This window comes from Necator americanus, chromosome I (assembly GCF_031761385.1).
Source record: "Necator americanus strain Aroian chromosome I, whole genome shotgun sequence".
NCBI classification, from domain to species: domain Eukaryota; kingdom Metazoa; phylum Nematoda; class Chromadorea; order Rhabditida; family Ancylostomatidae; genus Necator; species Necator americanus.
Window position 1 is genome coordinate 335,819 of NC_087371.1, and position 23,498 is coordinate 359,316.

Sequence of the window (23,498 nt, forward strand, 5' to 3'; positions counted from 1 at the left end):
ACGATCTCGTATTATTTAAATAAAACATTTTCATTATACAGTAAAAGTGTGTTGGTTTGATATTGTGAGCGACGCCCGTTTGCGGCCATATACAAATCGCTCGAATCGCCCACAGCCGCGCCAAACATGTGCCTCTTATCGAACGCATATGCATAGCGCCTAGAAGCACACCAATGTGGTGGACACGTCCACAGTTTGTAAAGATGAAGATTTTTTTTTGGTCCTTTGATATGTTCGTTTTATACGCAAAGCGCATTGGTGCGTAGGGATGCGCGTTCGCCGGCGCGCAAGTGGCAAGTGGAGAGCGCATTTGATGCCTTGTTAATAGATGTCGTATTTTTGGTGAATAAAACATTATTACTGTCGAAATAGTAGTGTTGAGTATGGTGATTGCAAATCTATAGAATACTTCTGCAGAGGTATGATGTCGTCAATTTCGCTCGCCTCCGTCATGAGTGATTGCCGCCTGTTGCGGGGAATTGCTGCTCACACTTCGGTCGCACACCCGCGCATTAGCGGCCATTCGGGTGCGGCGAAATGAATTAGCCATCTTGCGGATCCAACGTGTCTCGTTAGAATGCAAGCGAAGAATGAAGACGGCGAGGGACCAACACGATTACTTCATGCTGCAGAACCGCGTACTGAAAGAATAAGGAGAGCAATAGATTGTAGTTTGCTTCTCTAACACTCGAAGAACGTCAAACATCAAAGACATGTAGGAAAGTGGTTGTTAACCGACAGCTTTGCTGTAGGTTGCTCACGAAAGCAGCTCACACTTATGAAATGAGTAGGTCCAAGATAAAGAGCTCTTCGTGCTTAATCCTCAAGTGGCTGAATATTCATACATAGAGTTGCAATGCGTTCCATAGACGTTATTTACATCAATCATGGAGGCGCCGTGGATTTCGAATTCCTTTCCTTTGAAGGGTATTGGGTTGAAGTGAAAAATGATCATTTTGAATATCTCCAACTTTTGTGGAGTCTTTTAAAATGGAGCCATGGGTTTATTTTACAGCGGTTCATCTATCGCGGGGAAAACGTAGTTCAGGTTCTAGATTAATAAAACCAGCGTGGCTCCGTTCATTTTCCCCTAATCACAAAAAGGTAATTTTGTGGGTATCTTACCATAATCATGATGTTCTAGGGCGGGTGTGGCGCAGTCGGTTAGAGGTCCGCTGTAGCCACAGGGTCGAAGGTTCGAAGCCGATCTAGTGCAAACCAAGCCTTTCATCCCTTCGGGGTCGATAAATTGGCACCAGACTTGTCTGGGAGGATAAAAACACTGACTTGATCATCGGCTGGCCCCCGCGAGTCATTGTATAGGCCGACACACATTCCAAAAAACTCAACGATAACGAATTCCAGTAAACGCGTTGGCGCATCCCAAGTGGATTGATACGCCAGTGACTTTTTATGATGTTCTACAAAACTGATGTTTTAGTCTATTCATAATGCTGCTTAAAATAAGAAATTACGATCATTACATTATTATTTTAAAACCGAGTATTTTAAAACTCCTCTTTTTAGCTTGGGTACAAGAATATCCCGAGGCCGATTGTAAATGGAAAAGATTTTTTGCTGCAATGTCATTCCTTGTGAATGAATTTCAATGAGAAGCGCATTTCCGGGAACATCTCTTGGGAGCTATCTGTAGGGTTTTTTTCTTTGAAATAGTCATCGTTTAAGGACAGTGCATCACGAAATTGACGTAGTACGGAAATCGTAGAGTTCACATTGTTCACATTACGGAAACCAGCGTGGCTCCGGTCAACTTCCTGTGGTTGTCTTGAAAAACTTTGTGGAAGACGGCGTTCTTTCCTAAGAAATCAGTTCCAACACGTCACGTGCGAGCGTAAACAATGAGGTCTTCTCAGCTGCCTATTCAAGCGAGACAAGTGAATAGGCTGTTTAGTGGACCGGAACGTGTACATAGAAGTGCGTTCTAACTTAACTCGTAGGGATTAAAGCGGTTCCCACGCCGTTTTTTTTTTACGACCGCTAGAGCAAGGTGAGCGGAGCAACACTAGTTTCCGTAATCTACAACCCAAATTCTACGTTTTCCTCGGGGTTGGCGTACGACGTCAATTTCGTGATGCGCTGCCTTTAAAGAGTATTACTGCTGAGGATTGCTAGACACGAGGGGTTTTCACTTCCTCTTTGACTTCAACATGTTCTATGCAACTTAAGTTATTCGATATTTGGAGCCTTTCTAGTAAGTTAGAGCAACGAACTTGATGATAAATTGAATGTACACAGAAGTTTAGCTATGGAATATAGTTTCACTTATACATGGATGTATATGTGCATGACGCGATTGTGGTATTGTCTATTTTGTGACAGACGCATCGAACTGACAAACTCTAAACATTTGACGTTGACGATATTCCCCAATTGATCCAGACTCTTGTCAGATCAAATGAAACTGCTCAAAACAGTTTGGAAGGAAAGTAGGCTACAATGCGATTTCCACTGGCTCATTGGTGGATTGCTAGAACTCGCACGTATGCTCTGTGGCAAGCGCAGTTGTAATAGGCTTCGAAAAATTGGTACCAGACTTATTTGGAGAAAAAAAAAAACTTGCTATGCGTTGGCTGACCACCGCAATGTGGGGGTTCAACGCGTGGGTCGCGCGCGCATCAATAAAGGTCTCCGAATTGAAGTCGAATGCGTTGACTCATCCCAAGTGGCTTGATCAACGCGAATTACATTATCCTTCATCCTCTTTGTTGTGCTGCCATAATTATCTTTTCAATAAATGTCTGAGAACATTAGCGAGGAAGAAAGGCGTATTTTTTTTTAATGAAAGGGCTGTACAGAAGTATGTACATGTAGATGTTTGCACTCCCGTTGTATTTAAGAACTTTCCAATCCCAGTAACACTTCCATTAATCCCAAACAATCCATAGTGGCTTCTTCTTCCACAAGGGGCACAAAGAGTATTTAATTTTTCTTTAACAGTCTTCAAGGAAAGATCTGACCATCGGATCAATATCAACATCGTCTGGAACACAGTTGTTCATGCATGGAAGAAATAACTACCTCGAACGTTAGAGAACTCATAGCTGTTTTTCTTACATCAAAATAATACACTATGAAGAAATCAGTGAGAAGGGATAAAGATGTGAATATCGGGGATACCATGAGGTGTAAACAATTACTAACACGAGAGCTGCGGCATAAAACTGCACCGCACTTCGCTAATTTCTCTGTGCTTTCTCTGTCAGAAAGTAGTTTAGTCAGCGCGAAAGTGTACTGCTGTGCTTTACAAGTTTACTTTATGTTGCTGACGAAAACTTCTGAGCACTTAGGTGGTGTGTCATAAACTGATATTTCATATCCTTGCTAATAAAGTATGAGAATATGTAATTTTGTTCTATCTCGATTATTTAGTAGGAACCTTTTCTGCACGTATTACATACATGTCGTCAAGAAATGCGTGTGTTAAGTTGATGAAATTGAATTCGAGTAACTCTTATGTTCAGTATACGCCAATACTCATTTCATTTCACACAAATAACTTCAAAGAAAAAAAAGATGACTCGAGTAGATTCCTGGTCAATAATTATGCAATAATTAATTTTGCACCAAACTGTCGACATGCCAGAAATCAATTGTCCTCTGTATTTGTGGAAGTTCACCAGCAAATTCCGTGGTGTAGCATCTACAACATTGCTTTGTTTTTTTAACAGCACTTGCTACCGTTTGAATTTCATCTCTTTTCTACCAAGTAACTACAGCGTGCTAGCCAAGACAGCATTGATGGTGGCCTTTGGGACGGATAGAGGTCGGTTGCCGTTAGATAAAGTTTGTTTATCATTTTAGTTGAAGTCAATTTGTGTCTGTGTAAGACTGGAGCTCCCACGAAAAAGAACAAAAAATATACAGAAGTTTTTAAAATGCAGACTTCAGGTAACAATGAGCAGTCGCAGAGGAGGCAGACAAGGTGGCATCATACGTAAAACAATGGGTGACCTCGGAACAGGTTCCGTTTTTAAGGGACCGAACCAATTGTGATTCTGCATTGCAGTTCTGCTGAATAGTTTAGGGGAAAAGGGAAGTGGTGGACTCATGGGGGAATTAATACGAACGGAAGAGACTAATGCAAATGTTCGCGGAATCTAAGAAAGTAGAAGTGAAACGGACAGCTTGGATGATGGTTTTTCCTTATAGCGAATGGACTAATTTAAACATCGTACCGAACTTAATTGTCACTGTTTGCTTACTTCGAGGCCATATCAAACTGAACACCTATCACCCAAATCATACGGGTCAAAACGAAATGGGGCCTCGTGCTATGGATCAAGCGGCTGCGCTCGGAGTGGTGCGATGGAGCTAGCGGCTGCGATCGAGGTAGGGCTGAAGCTCCAGAGATGAAGTTGAGGGGGAACTAGCAAGATGAGTGTCAACAGTACTGGTATAACCCGTGCGCATTCAGTTGATAAGTATCGACCGAGGGACTGCGGCACGGCAGCAATTGCTAGAGAGATTTGGAGCTGCGTATAGATGCTGAAGTATGCCAATGGACGACGGGGCGACCTTCTTACTATTCATTCTCATCTGTCTAAAGCTTACGAGTAAATATTGCGTTACTGTTTTCTCGCCGACAAGATTTTCGGATGTGCGAGTGGGACTTTGTGGACGGCTTCTGAGGAGTTCAATAACGAATTACTTCACATACAAAGATATTAGTGCTTAATTATGAGAAAAGTTGTTCCTTGGTAGTCTTCAAATATTCTGCATTGTAGGCTGCTTCCTCTTAATCCAGTCTTATACTCAGTCGAGAAATCTCTTATTAATTCACAGCTTACTTTTTTCTAATTTCTGTCAATAAGAATAAGGATGTAGCACAAGACGACTTTTTCACCTTTGTTTGTCTTAGATTTACCAAGGAATTTCCAATGCCAACCATAAACCTAGACATCAAGTCAAGTCAACACACAATGTCATCATTTGTATACTTGTTCTCATTATCGAATGAAATTCTCAGAAATCGACGAGTTATTTTTTGTGCGATACAGTTTCTCTCAGTTATTTCGTGAAACTCTTAGCGCTATTTGGACATCCGAGGCGAAGCTGAAGTCAGTTTTAGCCTGTCGCTTTTGAATTTCTATGTTGTTTGTGCGTCAGAATTTTTTGGCCTTCTCGTGGCATCATCTTTTCTCAAGAATTTCGGTTGTACCTGATAAAAGAATTTGCAGATATCCATCGCAACGAGAAGGATGACTGAAGTGACGACATCAAATCGTGGGATCCCTGTTATGGAAGTTGTTGTGAGTTGTTGTATTATTTCTTATTTTTTACCAGTTATCATATTGTACTTCATTTGGAGATATTAGCACCTCTTTCTAATTGTTTGTAGTGATTTTGTAACGTCGTTGAGAACGCAGCACTTGTATATTTAGTATAGTCAGGGGACATGGTCTTCAAGTATAATCAGACTTTCTTCGTTTGTATTTTTTTCCGAGCTGAGATTTTTGAGATGGTAAATCTTTAAACTGTCTTGTGTCTGCTACGAATAGGAGCCCTTATAATGACATGATTAGGTGCGAAGACGCAAGGAAATAGTTTTTCACTTGGGCATTCACTATCTGTGGTTTTACTTCTCAAATGAAGAGCTGATTTAAGTGAACAGATAACTGAGAGCGATTCAAAAATGTTCCCTAGTTATGGAGCATATGTAAAGCTTTCAGTCAATAATTGCTCACAACACAGCTACAAACTTTATTTCAATAAAATCAGGTAAAGTGAACCACCACTTTTTCTTTTTCATCTCACTGCGTTCTGAGTTTTCCTCATTATAATCAAAAGTTCCTATGTGTTCCCTAGAAAGGTTCTTGATTTGCTCACGTTCGGTAGGCGCTTGTTTTGCCCTTACAGTCTGTTACCTGTAGAATAAAGAACAAATTAATGAATGTTGACACAACAAGAAAAGAGAGCAGGAGGAATGGTTCGATGCTTAGTAAGAAAACGTCTTGTTGCGTTGGAGCAAAGCCGAAGATGCTTAGGAGCGATCTAGTTGTTTGTAATTTCCTTCTTTGAGACGGAATTTGTAGCTGTGTTAGTATCTACTAAATCACTCTTATACTGCAACCATCCACTTTTTCAATAGTTTAAACAACTGCTGAATTGCATTTTCTTATTAATCATCTGACCATTGTCTGTGGTGGACTGCATGTCTGAAAACGTTTCTATTAATTTTGCATGTGTTCATTGAATACCAAAAACCATAATAAACAACCATGGAGATTTTAAAAAGTAGAAGAACAAAACGATATAACTGTCGCATTCGAAAACAGCTTTTCTGTCTGAATTGTTCCAGAACAAAGTGTAAAAAGTTAATAGTGTTATGGATTCGGAGAATGGAGAAAAGAAATAAACAGTTTTTCATAACCATCAAGTGAAGAAATAGCAAGCATTTCTTCACTTTTCATATTTGTGGCTGAGGCACAGTATGGATAGCAAGAACAACGGCTCAGCTCTTTTTTTTAGTTATATTTATAGACCGAATGGTATGAAATACCGACTGCGGCAATCTGTTTATGCAGTTTCATATCTTAGAATTTTGTTAACTTCATCGAAAGAATGATTTCATCCACATTCTTTAATCCTCAGGCGAGTAATATATTTGTTGTAGCAATCGTGTCATCAATCATGGACACTTCGAACTGTAATTTTTTTTAAAGCGATGACGAGGTACACCCATGAAAGTAAGCTGCTATTTTGCCTTCCAGCAATAACCTTTACAATATTTGTCATACATATTCATTTCTAAGATATGCTTCGATGCTCTTTTTTCTATAGTTGTGCATTATTCTGTTCTGTAGTTAGAATGTAATTTGTTTGCGACTGTAGAAATGCGGTAGTGGAAAACATCGAAGACGCGACGTTGTGACTCGACCTAAAATTAAAATGTATGTGGTCAACAACAGCGCCAACATTCAGTAGTCGCATTCCGGAATACTGTCGTAAAGATTGTCAATTGCAGTAAACATGTCATCCTCACTACATTTACTACGCTTCGAAGATGATTTTGACCTGATTATTGCCGGTAGAGATAAGTTAGTGTGGTTTGGTCCCATTTCTGTTTTCGCGGGTATAATTGGGTTTTCACGCTTATTGCATTCTAAATGCGTTCTGATTTTTCAAACTGACACCATATTCTTTATTCTGTGAGGTTTAAAAGCAAGAGGTATGGAAATTTTCGATGTTTCTAGATTTTTGCAGTTATGATGTTGATGTCCTTTAGTATTAGTTTGTGGTTCTCTCTAATTGCCTAACTAAGCATGACAATACCAAATAATGATCATAGTTATTTTGAATGTTGAAAATCCTTTAAAAACAGACTCTTGCAGTTGCGGGCAGAAGCGGTAGTGCTGATTGAGATGGGCCTATCTGCAGTCCAGTTGCAACTCCAGAAGTGAAGCTGAAGTGGAGATAGCGATGGCGCTAGAAATGAGTAAGGCCCAACTCGATCGAAACCGTGAGATTCACTGCCCCGCTTTCAACGCAGCAGCTCATGCAACTGCGGCAGGCCCTTGGTTGTTTTGGCCCGACTCTACCGCAATATTTGTGAGATTTTTAAAAGGATGGCAAGACGCTATCATTTTTCCTATCTTTTTGGCAAGAAATTGCTCACGAAATTGAGCTTACGAAATCGAAATATATTCACAGGAGGTTTTCAGTTATTTGCGCATTTAGTAAGAGTTATAAGTATGGAAATGACCTTTTTTTGTTTTCTAAACTTCGCAAATAATGATGCTAGAATGCCTTAAACGTCCTGTTGATGGGCGGCATTGTTTTGTTGCTGCATTGTCACGGTCTCGTTGCACAAAAGCGCTAGACAAATTTGTCCGCTGTTGCTTGTGGAGGGAGCGCAGGGTTGTGAGAGTTACTTGACCTCGCTCGACCTGCCATCGCTTTCCTGGATTTGTTTGTCTTTTTTCGTCGTGCCGCTACCATTATTTGATGTCGAATAAAGCAAGGCACTGTTGGCACCGATCGCCGAGTAAAAGGGACGAATACGGTGGTCGCATAGGAAACTTTGAGCATAAGTATGTTTCATTCCACATGAAAGAATAATAGTTGGTGATATTGTACTCTTGGTTTTATATTGCAAGTCGGTTTAATTTGATTCGTCAATCATCGCCTGGTGAATCTATAGCGCAATTGCAAATAATCTAGAAAGAAGCAGTGTCACTGGTTATACCGTATAGGAATGCTGCGGGTGGAATAAGTTGGTAATTAATGCATGGAATTGGTGGAAATAATATGCGCTTTCTCCAGACAGGTTATTTTGTTCAGTAGAATCTGCAAAGGTGTGCACCTTTTTGCAAATTCCGATCTGAAAACTTTCTTCTCATATGTGAAGCATTGATGCGAAGGTTAAGGGCGAAAAGTCTTGAGAACAGCTCAATCACCCTGCGACCCAGAATTAGATTTTTAAATTGACCGGCCTCACATAGCACTAAACTTGCGACTCGTCAGGTCTCGATTTTGTTACATCGAAATCTAGCACTTTATTGAGTCTGCCTTCACTTTGATCACGTTTGCTCCCGTTGTTCTTCGTTGTTCTATTGGTCCAGCGGGCGCCAGTAATCCTTCCATTTGTCCCATTCACGCCAATGAAGTTCAAGAGTCGTCCAATGGTTTCGCCTTTCGCTTGGGACGCGAGGAGGATCGAATGTTTCTTTCAAAGACTTTGTAAAGAAGTCTGACCATCGGATCGGCGGTCTTCTTGTAGTGCGCTTGATATGGCGTGAAGCCCAGTCGGTCACGGCTATAGTCCAACGGTTGTCGTTGAAGCGCATCACGTGTCCGCCCCACCTTATTCTGCTTTTCTTGGCAAACGCGGCGGCATCCCTAATCTTCGATTGCTGACTTAGGACAGAACTTCGAATTCCGCCCCTCACTTGCGTGAAGCGGGATACTCTTAGCATCCCTCTTTCGATTGAGCGTTTGATGACGCTCAACGCATTTTCTTCCCGTTTGCGAAATGTCTGGGTTTCTGAGGTTTCTGAGGCATAGGTCAAAGCAGGAGATAGTGGTGTTGATGAGGTGGGCGCGAAGCAGGGTGTTCCTGGTCTTCTTCACTACATCCGCGATGCTCTTATACGCTCCCCATACCGCTAGTTTCCTCCTCCCTAGCTTAGGAGTCAGGTCGTTCTTCATGTTTATTTCCCGACCCAGATAAATGTAGCTGGTGCATTCGGATATGTTCGTTCCGTTGAGCGTGAACGGGGCATCTGAGACCCATCCGTTACGCATGTTTTGCGGATTCAGCTGAAGACCGATGCATGCACATGTTTCGTCGAATTCGAGCGCAGATGGTGCAGCTGCCGACCATCAACCTTCACTCCCATATCGTCCCATTCCAGCTTTCGCATTGCGTTTTCGAGAGTGGCTGTGAATATTTTAGGTGAGATTGTATAACCCTGTTGGACTCCTCTTTTCACGTCAGTGATGATATTCTTGTAGAATGGCGAATTTCTGGTGCTCTCGAGATACCTCGGTAAGTTTCGAAATAGTGAGAATGTGGCCAGTCGTGCTGAATTCTTTTTGAAACCCCGGTGCTCTTGTAATACCTCGATGGGTTTCAAAATAGTGTGAATGTGGTCAGCTCTCATGGCTGCCCTTCATCTAACACTTTTGCGATCCTGTTAAGGATCACTTTTGTGAAGAGCTTGTAGATGATGGATAGTAAGCAGATTGGGCGATAGTTAGCGATATCATACGGATCTCCCTTGTTATACGACAACGCGGTCTCACTGCTCTCCCACTGTTTGGGAACCTTGCATTCCGACAGGTAACGTGTGAAGAGTCTTGTCAGAGTGTTGATGAGAACTGGCAGAAGATACTTCAGATGTTCAGATCTTATCCTGAATTCTCGACGGGGGTAGCGAATGGTCTTTCCCGCCTCCGCAGCTGCAGCCAACACTTCTGCTCTTTTCTCTTTGAGTTTATCTCTTATCGCCTCTCTTTTACAGAGCCTTGCGAGCTCGGACGTGGATTTTGCCTGCGGCTCGTCTAACTCCACGCTGACTTATCAGCTCTAAGGTTTCCGGAGACAGGGGTCTCTTGGTGGTCTTAAAACTCTCAGTCTCCTTGGTGCACTCGTGAAGGTGTTCGACGAGCCGATCGTATTCCTTGTCGATGTTGACCATTGCAGAATCTTCCCAAAAGTCGGCTAGCGTTGCAAAGAGATCCCAGTTAATGATAGTTCTGGGACTTCGCTTTCTGAAACTCACGGCTTTTTCTTCTCTCCGGATGAACCAAAATCTCCCATGGAGGAGGCGATGGTCCATGGATGGTTTTAGTCGTCGTGATAAACTCCTATCCCTCTGTTCGTTCCATTGGAGGCCGTGGGGTGAAGTTCCTAAGGCGTTCTTTTGGAGCCAACCTCTTTCATGCTCCAGAGGAGATATCTGGAAAGAAGAATCACGAAAAGTTTCCGTCTAGTTTACGAAGTTTGAGGCACAGGCTTTGCTAGCGTTCGTAGAAACTCATGTGAGAAAGGCGAATTTTTGTTTTATGTAGTTCTATGGCGTCACAATGTCACAATTAATACTGGACTTTTCAAATTGTTGTGTACGCCTAAACTGAATTATTAATTTGCTGTATGTTTCCAACAAAAGAGTGCTATGTTGGTACTAAGTCTGACGTTTCGATTTTTTCTTCGCCGATTTCAGAAGCTTACATAGAGGTTGTTTGGAATAATTTCACTTTTATCCCATTGTTCTCCACACTATTCTGGACCATTGTTTCGATAATATTCCAAGGCAGTGAAAACGGAAGCTGTACACATTGAAACTAGCAACAGAATCTGTTGTGCTATTGGGGATTCGCCTAGAGATGAAGTTCGCTGGAAGATTGTTTTGTCGTTGTACTTGTGATCTATATCCTAACTCTTAGCTACTGGTGAAGATATCCCAATATCCCTCAAAAATTTATCCGAACATCGATTCAAATGCAAAATTATGTGTTGTAAGTGGATTGCATCGGTGGAAATTAGGAGGTTTATAAATTTTTCCAATGACGTGCGCCGTTTCTGGATGATGTGTATCGATCTTGTTTCAGTGTGAAACTTATGGCTGCTAATATTTACTGAGCTGTTTTTGGAACTTCAGTTAGGGAATGTTTACACGAAGGATAGATTGACAGAAGTATAAAAGTGATCGACCGTTTGAAGTTGATCAATTGATTAGGATGAGCCGACGCGTATGACTACAATTTAGCATTGTAGAGAAAGTGTATGTAATCAATAAAAATGAGTGTTAAAGAAAAGTTGTATGGTACTTTTGTGTTTCCAAATAAATCTGGCGTCAATTTATTGATCCCGGAGTTACGAAAGGCTAGGGTAGAGTGGTTTGCAATCATCGGCCAGAACCACCTCTCTACGCCTGTCCTTGTGAATTTTCGGTATCATCCCAGTAAGACTGAAGATTAAATTTGCTGGTATTCTCTGTAGCTAATATCATTTAATAAAGGCTTTGAAAATAGGCATGCAGTCTGTATGAAAACAATGAAAAATGATTAGTTTAGTCTTATTGGAGATTGTAAGAACTAGGCAACGGTTGCTTTCAAACTTTGTTTCTCAACTGTTTTGTGATTCAGAAAAGTAGCTTAATGTGAAACCGCTGGAAATGTTCTTGAAACAATTGTTGTCCATGCAACTATCTATTTTATGAAGTTTGTGAGGGTGAACTCGCAGTTTGCCGTTGCGATTTTGATCGCCATTTTTATGGTAACTGTTTTATCATTGAGATCAGTTTGTTACGAAACAGTGAGTACTCTAAAATTTGAAAAAGTTAGTTTAGATGGTTGTAGCCGACGATTTGGTTATACTCCCTACGTTACTTTACGGTTTGTTTGCTAGAAGATGTTTATCATCAGTAGAAACTGATTGGTTCGTGTCTTCGCACTTGCCGATATCTTGGACTAAGTTCAAGTAGCGAGTAGTCTTCGTGTGTTCAACTTACTGACTTTTTCGTAACGTCCATTGTGACTAGCTGCAGTAGACTTTTTGTTATTTCAGACTACATATCAGTTCAGGTTCACTTGAATTTACATTATAGGGTATAATTTTGAAATAGACGGTAGTAGTAAGCAGGAAATGCCAAGTGCGCTTTAATTAAACTATCCCAATGTATCCTAAGAAGTAGAGGAACTTCTCCACGTAATAGGATGAGAAAGTAACTTATTATTACTAACCAGTGGAAATTAAGGTAGAATATGGTTGAATATCTATCTTTTAATGTCCCTTGGCGAATTGCTTTGTCGTCCTGATTTTTTCCTTAATCGGAGCACGTTTGGTTTTTTGCAATGTAGAACGAAGTTTTTCCATTTTTTGTCTGGGATCTTTCGAGGACAAGACGTTCGAAGACATCTTCTGCAGGAAAATGTGGAAGAGTGGTTAATCATGAAGAAACTTTCACCTGAAGAAGGAGTGGCTGCGCTGGAAGAACGATACAAGAAATACAAATATGTCGAAGCAAGCATGACTTCGCAGAAAACCAGGTGAGCGATCTCTCTTTTGTAAATAGATTTTGTTTTGATTTTTACTGTTTTCTTTTTTTGTGAATGTGTGTCGCCATGTTATATCTCGTTCTCCTATTTCTTCTTGTGCAAATCATAGTAGATTATCTTGTTCCCATTCCTTGTTGCGAATCGGAGTTCTCTTGTACAGCAGTGAAAGTGTAGGTACCGACTTCTCACTCAAGCATACGTAGGATGAGTTTTACCGGAGAAAAATAACTCTTTACAAAGAAATCGTGTTTGATTTCTAAAAAGGGTGGTAAGAATGCGCGTGTCGTTGTACCCTTTCTCTTCGAAACACAGTAATGACGTGTGGTTATATAGTACGATATCGCTAGAAGCTTCGTATAACATCGTTCTTATTACATTAATTCTTCCTCACTTTCCAGAATGGCCGAGAAACTGCCAGACTTTAAGAACAGCCTAGCCTTACTCGATGTGTTGATAGATAAGAAGGTGAGTTTGATAGATTTTGCTACATTTAGTCATATTTGTAAGCCTGTACGTTTCGAAATAGCCACTTCAAAAGTGTTCGTTATGTCAACCATATTAAGTCGAGTCGATTAAGTTTGTATCGAAAACCCTTTAAAACCTCATCAATTTCTTGTTTGCTACTTGTCGATTGTCAAATTGAAGAAAGTGCCAATGTTGTTAACAATATTGGCACTTTCTTCAATTTGACAATCGACAAGTTGTTGTTGACAATTGTCAACAAGCTTTATTACGAGTAACGTCTCGGCGTAGTCGCTTTCGAGAGACTGAAAAGTCAGATCATTTGTAATATATCCTCTCAAATGCCTCATCCAGAACAAGTCTTCACTCCACAAGATGCTACATCCATGCCGAAAACAACGGCTCAAATCATTGTGCTTATTTAAGTAGCCGACCTGCCGTGATATTAGCGGACCTCCGTGCGATAAAATTTTTCGTTTGTGAATATGAGGGCAAAAGGATAAAGTCCAAGGACTTCATCAATCCCTCTAGGGACGCACCTAAGCGTTTGACTTCAGTTTAGAATTATTTGACGTTTATGAACGCATGTGCAGCCTTACGATGAATTACAGGGGCGATGTGTCAAGTTAGTGCTTTTGTCCTTCCCAGACAAGTCTGGTAGCAATTTATCGACCCCACAAGGAGTGAAAGGTTACTAGGCACTAGGGTGACGTCGCACTTCGTACTTTGATCGTCATTCACAACTAAACCTCCTAAGGACAGCGCTATCCCCTATCGACGTGAATAGACAACGATTTTTTTGAGATTGTAGATTTACACGTCACTTGACGTGATACGCCGCAGTGAAATGTGAAAAGTTAACTGATCTGAAAGTGCTGGTGCGAAAATTAGAAATATGTGCAAAATTTTAGTTTTTCACAACCTAAATCTATTATAAGGCAATTTCATTGTTAATGATCAACACATCTTATGAACGAATTTTTGAAACAAATCTCCTAAATCAGAAATCTTCGGAGAGAAATTTCTTCTAGAAAGCGCGTCATTCACACAAGAGCTCCAGGCAAAACTTGCTTAATTTTGAACGAAAATATAGCTTTAACTTCAAATACAGTTTTGTCTGTATTCTAGCGGCGGAGCCATTATAAAAAGTTAGAAGAAAAAGTGTGTACGGCCTTATTGAGGACATGCTTCGTTATGTTACAACACATGTTACATGTTACAACAGTTTTTTTTCTTTGCTTTTTGAAACAAATCCCTTAAATTAGGATTCTTTGGAGAGTAATTTCTTCTAGAAATTGCGAAATCTACCACACAAGAGCTCCGGACAAAAGTTTCACATACACTGAGCAATTATCAGAGTTATTGCACTTGAAAGGAAAAATATCCTAATTTTGCATCGTGTAGAACAAGTTTGAGATCGAATCAACGACACGAAGAAACTCTCCAAAAACATGTTTAGAAATAGCGTATTGAAATCATGAAATTCTGTATTGAAATCGAGGACATTACAAAGTATATAGTGCTTGAGGTTAATCATTTCCTCTTGTCGACGTTAGACTTCAATACAGAAACGTAGAAGTTAACGAAAATGAGGCATTAACAGAGTAATTGACGAGGTCAGCCGTTGTTAAATCAGTGGTTTCTATTCCGTAAGTCTAACCGGAACTTTCTGTATGCTAAACAATCTTTGGATCAGTGTTCCAGGGTGCAAGGAGATTGACGTAGAACGAAGGAAAAGGAAACCGTTGCAGGATGTTCCTATAATGTTCCTATATCTTATGTACCGCCGGTGCGTGTAAGGAGATATCTATTGGAATTTTCTGATGGAAATTTCGAGGGAAAATTTTGTGATGCGCGGTGATCTCAAAGTTATAATCAAAATAGATGCATAGCAAAGGGACTTCTCGTATCTCTAACCTCTTGGAAGAAAAAGGGTCCATTTGATAAGATTTTTAGGCTTCCTGAGGGTAATATCTGAACAAAATCCGCTCTTTCTCTTTCTTAGTAGACGACCACATAAAGTATCAAATATATGTGATTGAATCTCAAACAAATTGAAATATGGTTTACAAATACAGCAAGATGCCCGCAAAAATAAACTTTTAGAAAGAAAAATGACTTGACATAACTACTTATGCGAGAAAGCAAACCATGCTTGCGAAACGTAAACTCTAAAGCACAAAGGAAGTTCATCAACTGCCTTGAGAAGGCCGGAAAGAGATTCTCTGTGCTATATGAAAATTCTGATCAGCATATGTGAATAGTCCAGCTGACAAAAGCTGAATTAATATCATCCTATATAATAATGGGCTATGTGTGCCGTGAGTGTTTGTGTTTTTGTCGTGACGCCGGACTGATGCAGTGGCGCCAGAGGGCGGTGCGGTAAGATGGGATGAGACGATTTTCACAGCGTCGAATTGTAGCGCCAGAAAGCACTTAGACCGATTGCATGGTACGTAATTTTATTCATGGTGCTTAATCCTAATCCACGACTCCACATGTGTACTTCGCTATGCGCTGATGCGTTTGCCATATCCTTCATAAATTGGATACGCGCATGCTTTAATAGTAGCTAGTAGTTTACGGGGGACGCAACACTCTTAACATTATCAGTTTGATACTGCTTATGAGTATGATGATTACATTCACGATGCCTTTGTTGTTAGCACATCATTCTATGTTAGCCATTGGCGAGGGGACGAGAAATGAAAATACTTCGAATAATGCTTCAAAGGTGACCTCAATTCTGGCAGAAATTTGAAGAAATAGCCCTTTTCTTGAATTTTTATCGATCACTGTGGGAAAATGAAGCAAAGACCACAAAAATTCTAAATTTCGGTTCTATTTGGAGATGTGATAGTTCCAAATGCAATTTTTCTTCCGCGTGAGTTCCTTGTGGTAAGTCTGCTGCAAAAATACGACACAAGCGATTATTGTCGGATGACGTCATCTGCGTATATTCGTGATCAGCATCACCGTATATCGTGATCAGCATCACGGTTACCCCTAAAGGGGAAGTTCTTCCCAATTTCATATGTTAAAGGCAGCATATCACGAATCTGTAGTGGTGCGGATTTCTGGTGGAGTATCCGTATACGGGATCGTAGATTATGGAGACGGGGTAGTTCCGCTAATCTCTCCCTGCATCACTGCAAACAGCCGCCTCCAGAATGCTGGCGCCATCTATTGCAACGCTCTACCCCTTGCGCCGCCTCTGCTCCGCGATTAATCGAAAATCAACTCAGACTGCCCCGATAGGCAGCAAGGGACGTTAAGCGTGCAAGGGTGGCGCGCGTAGCAAATTCGAGGAGTGATGCCTTTAATGAGTCCCGTTTGCGTGATGAAGAACTCGATTATAGCCTCAGGCAATTTTCTATTTGTTCCTCGACTCGCTTTAAAGGCATCACCCCACGAATCTGAGGTGGTGCAGATTTCAGGTGGAGTATTCGTATATGTGATGGGAGACTACGGAGAGGGAGGTGATACTGTCCATTTCTTGCTAATTGCCTTAAAAAACGGCCCGGAAGATGCGGGGCCGCACAAGACTGGCGCGCTCCAATCGAAATCCAATCTTGTACAAAATGGTGCGCCAAAACGTATGAAGCCGTATCTTCTGGGCCGTTTTTTACGGCAATTAGGAAGAAATGGACGGAATCACCCCCCTCTCCATAATCTACTATCCCGTATAAGAATACTCCACCTGAAATCTGCACCACCTCAGATTCGTGGAGTGATGCCTCTAATTCTCAACAATGTTCACCCCATGGTTGAACATTTTGTCCTCTGTTCGAATGCTGTTTCACATGTTGTTGTCACAACCTTAGTTGCACTCTCTATCTTGATATTGTACCTGGATATAAGAGTAAAAGAATGTTGTAATACCCATAGTACTGAATAGAAACGTTAGTGCTTTGTATGATAGTATAATACGATTGAGTTCTCATCGGGTTAGAATTTTTACGTTAATTTCTAAATCTCAGATAAGATAGAATTATCAAAAATTATCGAAATTACACAGGGTAAATTGAACTATGAAAGTGTTTGCTATACAAGACACATAAACTATCTGTTACTCATAGCTTGTCTCTATAAAGCAATCATTTATTATGTCTTAAATGTTTTCAACACCGAGGTTTCAAAACAGTACTTTTTGGTTCCCATTCAGGAAAAGGCGGAGCCGTTTGAGACAACATATTTAGTTTCGGAAGAAGTTTATACGAAAGCCACAGTGCGCAACCCCGAAAAGGTTGGTTGGGTTCTTCTCAGTAACAAGTTGAGTCCCTGTCCCTTTTTCTTCTTCATTCGAAACTTTCTTTTAAGGTGTCAATTTGGTTAGGCGCTAATGTCATGGTTGAGTATGAACTCGAGAAGGCAAAAGAACTGCTGGAAAAAAATCAAGGAAATGTGCAAAAGGTGCGTAGAAACTGTTCTTTCGTTTTTTTTTTCGCCTGGAAATTGAAATATCGATTGAAAAATGCCATGAAAAACTCAGTGAATTGCATTACGTTACACTATGTTTCCCTGGTTTTGTTCTCTGTAGAGATTTACAGTGAACATGTTGAAGTGAAGCCTCCAAATTGGAAGGGTTGCTTCACCAACAGCCACTCCTTTGGCAGCGTTGAGGACTGGACAACATCTTTTTATCCTGCCGCTATATTGCTTCAGTAAACCATAGGCTTTCCGCGGGTTCTTTTCCTCCCATGCCCTTTCAAAATCCTTCGCACTTGACGACCACTCGTTATCGCGATATTGTTGCAGCTTCTTTCTCAGACGCTTTTCCTGGTTGAAATCAACTTTGCTGCAGACTACACATACAGAATTAATTGTACGTGGACCTTATCTCGATGCAAGATGCAAAGACAAACTTCTTCCGCGGCATTTGAACCGGAAGTGTTTTATTTGCAGCGTCCTGGATGCACTTTGTGAAGGAATCCGCATTGCAAAGCTTCTTCCTGGTCTGTACTCCAACGTGAATAGAAGCACGTTGGCGGATTTTCTCTCTGCATTCTTCGTCTTTCAGACATGCGGTGCGATTTTCGATTGAGGAGGAACCGTATATTGAGGCTGAGAAGAACTTTACGGTGGTCAGAGTCGAACGCGACTTCCCAAACAGCTCTGGATTTTCAGATAGCCGACTGAGCAATGTTCTTCGCCGGAACGTAGTCGAACTGAACTTTAAGAGTCCTCATCTTTCGCTTTGGCTGCTCTTCAGGCGTTGACCCCTGATCGTGAGCTGATCTGCTGGTTAGGGTATTTTAGACATCAACGCATTGCACAGAAGGCATCCTTATTGTGGTTGTCAACGATTTTTGGAGGTGCGTGAGCACTCACTATCCAGAGTTTACGTTTTCTGCGATCCCGCAGTCGTACAAAGGAGAATCTAGACGACGTTGAGTCAAATTCCTCCACCAGGTTGTAATCGTTCCGCACAGCTATCGCGCAGCCACCTACTTTCTCATCAACATCGCCGCAATATATGGTGCAATTTTCGATGCTGATGACAGGCCGATTTCTCGTGTTTCCTGCACTGCAGCAAACGGCACACAGAGGTACTGCAGAAGCCCAGGCAAAGCAGTTTGTTGAAGTTCACTCGACAGTTTTCGGCAGTTCAGCCTGACGAAACGAATAGTTGTTGCCAAAAATTTTATGTTTTCTCAGGCGGTTAACCTTTCAGGTTATGGGCTTTTGCAATGTGCTGGATGACAGCACCTTTTTGCAATATATGAGAATCTTTTTCCATATAACAGTGCAGGTTACAAAGCTCGTACTTTACCAATGCGTACACTCAAACGCTTTGTTGCGTTTAAAAGCATCATCCCACGAATCTGAGGTGGTGCCGATTTCAGGTGGAGTATTCGTACACGGGATAGTATATTAAGAAGAGGGGGTGATTCTGTCCATTTCTTCCTAATTGCCGTAAAAAACAGCTCGGAAGATACGGCTTCGAGCATTCCGGCGCGCTATTTCCTACGAGTTCGATTGGAGCGCGCCAGCACTGCGCACACCCCGTATCTTCCGGGCCGTTTTTTACACCAATTAGCAAGAAATGGCAGGAATCGCCGAACTCTCCATAATCTATGATCCCGTATACGAATACTCCACCTGAAATCCACATCACCTCAGATTCGTAGGGTAATCCCTTTAAATAAGCAGGCCCACTTCGAGCAAGCAGAAATCAGACTTGTATACGCCGTCCCACACCAACCTGTGAAGCGAAATATTTGGAACGAACACATTGGAGGGATTTTGTATTCTTGAATGAAACCCTTTGATGACCAACAGAAATGTTTGTCTATAACGATTGAATTTTTGTCACCTGTACCGCTCTGCATGGCTGTCTGATATAGCAGGTGCAGATCGAACGTTATATCTAAATGCTACCATCGGAAGCAGATTGATGGTACGTGAGAATAATTGCAATTATACAATAGCTTCAGTTTTCAATTCTTAGAACTGTGTATCGAAATGCTGACACGGGACAGGGAGTTGAAGGGATAAGATCGGTTGAACCAACCTTTTTCTAGGCGTATGAAGCCAGGAAAAGATCCGAAACGTGCCAGAGATTTGATTTCCTCCCTGGGCGTATGACCCATTAGGGTATTATCACTGGCAATGTGCCGGTAGCACCTTTTAGCTAGTACGTGCCCAAACCGTACACCCGAAGCGCAATATAACAGCAAAAGTTATAAAGTTAGTAAGCTTCTGAGGCATATACTCAGATGTCTGACTGCGCTAATTCAAGGCAGAGCCACTGAGTTAAGGTAATAACGATCTGGAGGGAGATTATCCTTTGACGTCATAGGAGAAATACTAGTGAATATTCCCGAGACCACGGTATATCTATAGGGGTTCTATTTTGGCATAAAATATCCCCATGATTGAAATCTTCGTGTTGGATGTTGTAGATGATGTGTAGATGTATGTAGAGTATACGTGGAGCAAATCTGTGCGTCTATAAAATCTGTATGTCATCATAGCGTGCAAGAATGAACCGCATGTTGAGAGAATTTTATTTTGTTACGCTTTTGCAGGCTGTGGACGAACTCACTTCAGAATTAATGTTTGTGAAAGACCAAATAACCACAACAGAAGTGAACATTGCTCATGTGCACAACTACGGGGTGAAGAAACGACAACAGAAAGCGGCTGCCTGAACACTTGTTGCGAAGAGTTTATCGCTTCACAGTTCAACTTTATCCCTGTTCAAGTGTTAACCGCTTATCTGATGATATGAATAAAATCTCTCCATGCTTATCTTCATATCTGGCTTCTTACTCTGTTTTTTTTAGCTCTTTTCTTTTTTTATTGCTTTATTACGACATTTTTCGCGCTTCCTCTTTATACGGTATCGTAGCTAATTGCCAAGTACCGAGTGTTTTGTTGTAGTTTGTCCTTGTTTCGTTTACTATATCGTAACTTGTACTTGAGTAAATTTTTGATCAATGAACACTAGTGAAAATGACAAAAATCGAGGGGGAAGGTCGTAATCGAGAGGGTCGTGCCTCATCACCACGCTTGACCTTGGTTGACTAAGACGATCAAAAATTGCTAAATCAGTACTTGATCAGGAAGAACTTAACAAATATCTGTGGGATTGTTTGCTGCTCTCATATTTACCTTGGTTTGAGATCTATTTATAGTTTTCTTTCTTCTTTATGATCCAGTTGTAGTTCTCTGGAATCAGCTTTATACCTTTATGACAATTCTCTCAATCTTTCTTTGAGAAGCAAGATTTTTCTATAACATTTCACTCTTTGCTTTTTTGAATTAGGGTCTCGAAAATCGTGCAGTATTCGGCAAACTCTTCAGCATCACCGTGAAATTTCGGTGGGAATGCCTGAGGTTTATCGATCAATAACGGGATTGATCTGTTTGATTCTCTTCACTGACTGAATTTGGCAATTCTGATTGTGAAGTACTCAGTTCTCTCTTATTATGCATAGTTGCTTTTCTGTTCAACACCGTCATTTTGCAAGTCTTGGGCTTCTACCTCCTTCTTTTGTAGCTCTCTTCGTCTGTTGTAGGATGATCTGTTTTGTTGCCTACTCCTTGTATCTAGCGACAAAATTTCTGAGCGTTGATGCTCCCAACACAATTGGTGCCCTGCCGAAACGAAGAGTTATTTCCTTTTATTGGCAAAAGCTTCCAAAATTAACTGGGCTGCAGAGTCAGGATTTAACTCCAGGTTTTTTTTTTCTATGAGAGCAAGATTTCCCAAAATTAGGATTAGTCTGATGCGACCCAGAGATTTACAAGTGCTTTGTAGTGTTCCCACCATCGGGACGAATCAATTGATCCTATGCCTTTCATTTGACCTATGTGTTCTTTGCGGCATGTTTTAGTCGATGCAGCAGACTCTTTATTTGGCGCTAGAGAGAGGATTTTAATAATATTTTTGAACAGAGCAAAGCGGTGGTTCAGTGGAATATTGATAAGTGCAGGTGTAGAAAGCGAACGACTGAGTTGGGTGGGCAGACGTTCTCTGCCGCACCACTGGACGATGCGGATAAGATATACAACGAACAACCATAACACAGAGAACTACACAGGGCCACACTCAATCACAATCATCAGAGTCGATCATAGCTGAAAGAGATTGGTTTAAAGGTTCCTAACGTGCATGCATTGGGAACAGTTCCTTGCGAAGAGCTAGCCTGAAGTTACGTTGAATCGGATCGTAGCATAGCGGAAATGGATGAGTGATAACGAACGTGAAACTTTGAAGCTACTTTTCTTTGACGCAAATCTAAGATGTAGTGGTCGTCTTCCCTCGGAACAGTCGCAGAATTTCATTCGAAAACTGTATCAATTTGACAGTGGGTTGGACGTCATTCTTCTAAAGGAATTGTCCCATCTCAGAACTCTCTCATGGTTTTTTTTCCAATTGACAAATAAGAAAGAAAAGGTTTAGCACATGACATTTTGAAAAACTTACAGGCAAAGTCGCATTCATGCTGTTTCTATGGGATTTCACTGAAATCAGAGCACACGAAATCTCCGGACTTTGCGTCTACTGAGAATTTACATGGACAGAATACATTTTTTTCTGAACTATCCCTTTGAGTATAGAACCTCGATTTAAGATGTGTCCATTGCTGTACGCTGGGCCACTTTGTAGGCCCGTGAGACGAATCATAACGTCATGACTCAAGCGCTTTTGTTCATCGCTTCGCTGCTCTTGTTTTTCAACGCCTCTTCTTTAGAACACTTGCATAACTCCCATTGTTTTCAACTCTTGCTTTTGTTCACAAACAAAATGTGCACGTTGCGCAGAACTTAAGTAAAATTCCTTCATAGCTACCCTCATAACTGCACTAGAAAGAACTCTATATGTCCCTCTTAAGATGTGATAGGCTGACGTAACGAGTGTACGCAGTGTTACTCAATGCGTTGCGCAAAAGGTCACAGAAAAAGATAGCATAATATGAGTAATAAAGACCGCACAACCTCGACGTAAAGGTTCTCCACGGAGGCTGAGAACTTAAAATTGTTTGTGATCATTCTGAAAGCACTTGAGATCTTTATACAGTGAACCTACTGTGCTCGGCGGACAAATGAGTGAGCAGCGGACAAAATTCTAGCAACTTTTTTGTTTCTGAGCGACTTGAAGCTGGTGCAGGCTGCACTCAAGGCGCTGGAGTTAGCGCTTGTGATCGAGGGGGACTCTCACTGGTTTCATTCACCACTGCATTCCCAGTGAAGTTAGCGATAGTTCCTCATTGATCTCACGCCCATGGAATGATTCAAAACTGGAGGTTTGCAGTTACTGGATCAATCTAAACTACACTATTCTTCAGTAAATGTTAACGTCTGCGTCAGTTTCTTTGTCACATGTCTTTATGCGGCTTGTAGAAGTGCACCAAAATTCAGGTTCGACCATTACCAGTCTTATTAAAATTCAGAGGTTCTAGTTTTTCTTTACAACAATTCAGCAGCGCAGGGCACTCATGCATGATATAATTCACATGTTTACCCTTCTGGAGGATGCAAAATCTGGAAGCTGTTAATTACATCTGTTTTGCTTTCGTTTTCATAGAACAATAACCGATTATTCCTTTCAGCTATTCTTACTCAACGAAGCTGTAGTGAAATTGTTCGATGTTTTTGGAGACTCTCGAGTTGCAGACACCGTTAAAGTTACCGACGACTAATCGACGGGTTTTAACTTTTCGCTCGCATTGCTTTTCGTTTTTCGTTCCCGTGTGCAGAAAAGCACCGACGATACCACGCGGTCCTTTGTTCATCCATTTTCCAGCAGAATATGGCACTTTTTCTCCCAGATGTGTAGCGCAGTTACAGGATATTGCTTGAAATCCTCTGCGTTCCTCTCCGAACTTATCCGAGCTGCCTTTTAGTCGAAGTCCTCTTGCCTACTTTCACTACAATGAGCGCCAATCTTCTCATTAAGCTGCTTTATCATCGTTTTCGACGGCTTTGTCCTTCTAATCGAATCTACTGAGGACCAGCGAAGTACACGCTACAAAACGCGTTACTCGAGAGGACGATTGACAAAA

General features: G+C 41.2%; 3 protein-coding genes across 4 annotated transcripts; 1 reads left to right on the forward strand and 2 right to left on the reverse strand.

Moving 5' to 3' along the window:
• Positions 1 to 4,326: 4,326 nt before the first annotated feature.
• On the forward strand, positions 4,327 to 20,138 carry RB195_004043 (uncharacterized protein; the record flags this gene model as incomplete). 2 transcript variants are annotated; one of them, XM_064178059.1, is made up of 7 exons in its annotated part: positions 4,327 to 4,350; positions 5,199 to 5,270; positions 12,392 to 12,513; positions 12,921 to 12,987; positions 17,150 to 17,230; positions 17,305 to 17,397; positions 20,016 to 20,138. In XM_064178059.1, 7 exons carry the CDS (start codon positions 4,327 to 4,329, stop codon positions 20,136 to 20,138), a joined length of 582 nt encoding a protein of 193 aa, XP_064032993.1. The 2 variants fall into 2 exon arrangements, with proteins under 2 accessions (XP_064032993.1, XP_064032994.1); XM_064178058.1 differs by lacking the exon at positions 4,327 to 4,350 and having other exon boundaries at positions 5,220 to 5,270.
• Positions 8,571 to 8,936, reverse strand: RB195_004044 (uncharacterized protein; the record flags this gene model as incomplete). Its single annotated transcript, XM_064178076.1, has 1 exon — positions 8,571 to 8,936. One exon carries the CDS (start codon positions 8,934 to 8,936, stop codon positions 8,571 to 8,573), a length of 366 nt encoding a protein of 121 aa, XP_064032995.1.
• Positions 9,620 to 10,282, reverse strand: RB195_004045 (uncharacterized protein; the record flags this gene model as incomplete). Its single annotated transcript, XM_064178094.1, has 2 exons — positions 9,620 to 10,034; positions 10,245 to 10,282. 2 exons carry the CDS (start codon positions 10,280 to 10,282, stop codon positions 9,620 to 9,622), a joined length of 453 nt encoding a protein of 150 aa, XP_064032996.1.
• Positions 20,139 to 23,498: the final 3,360 nt, after the last annotated feature.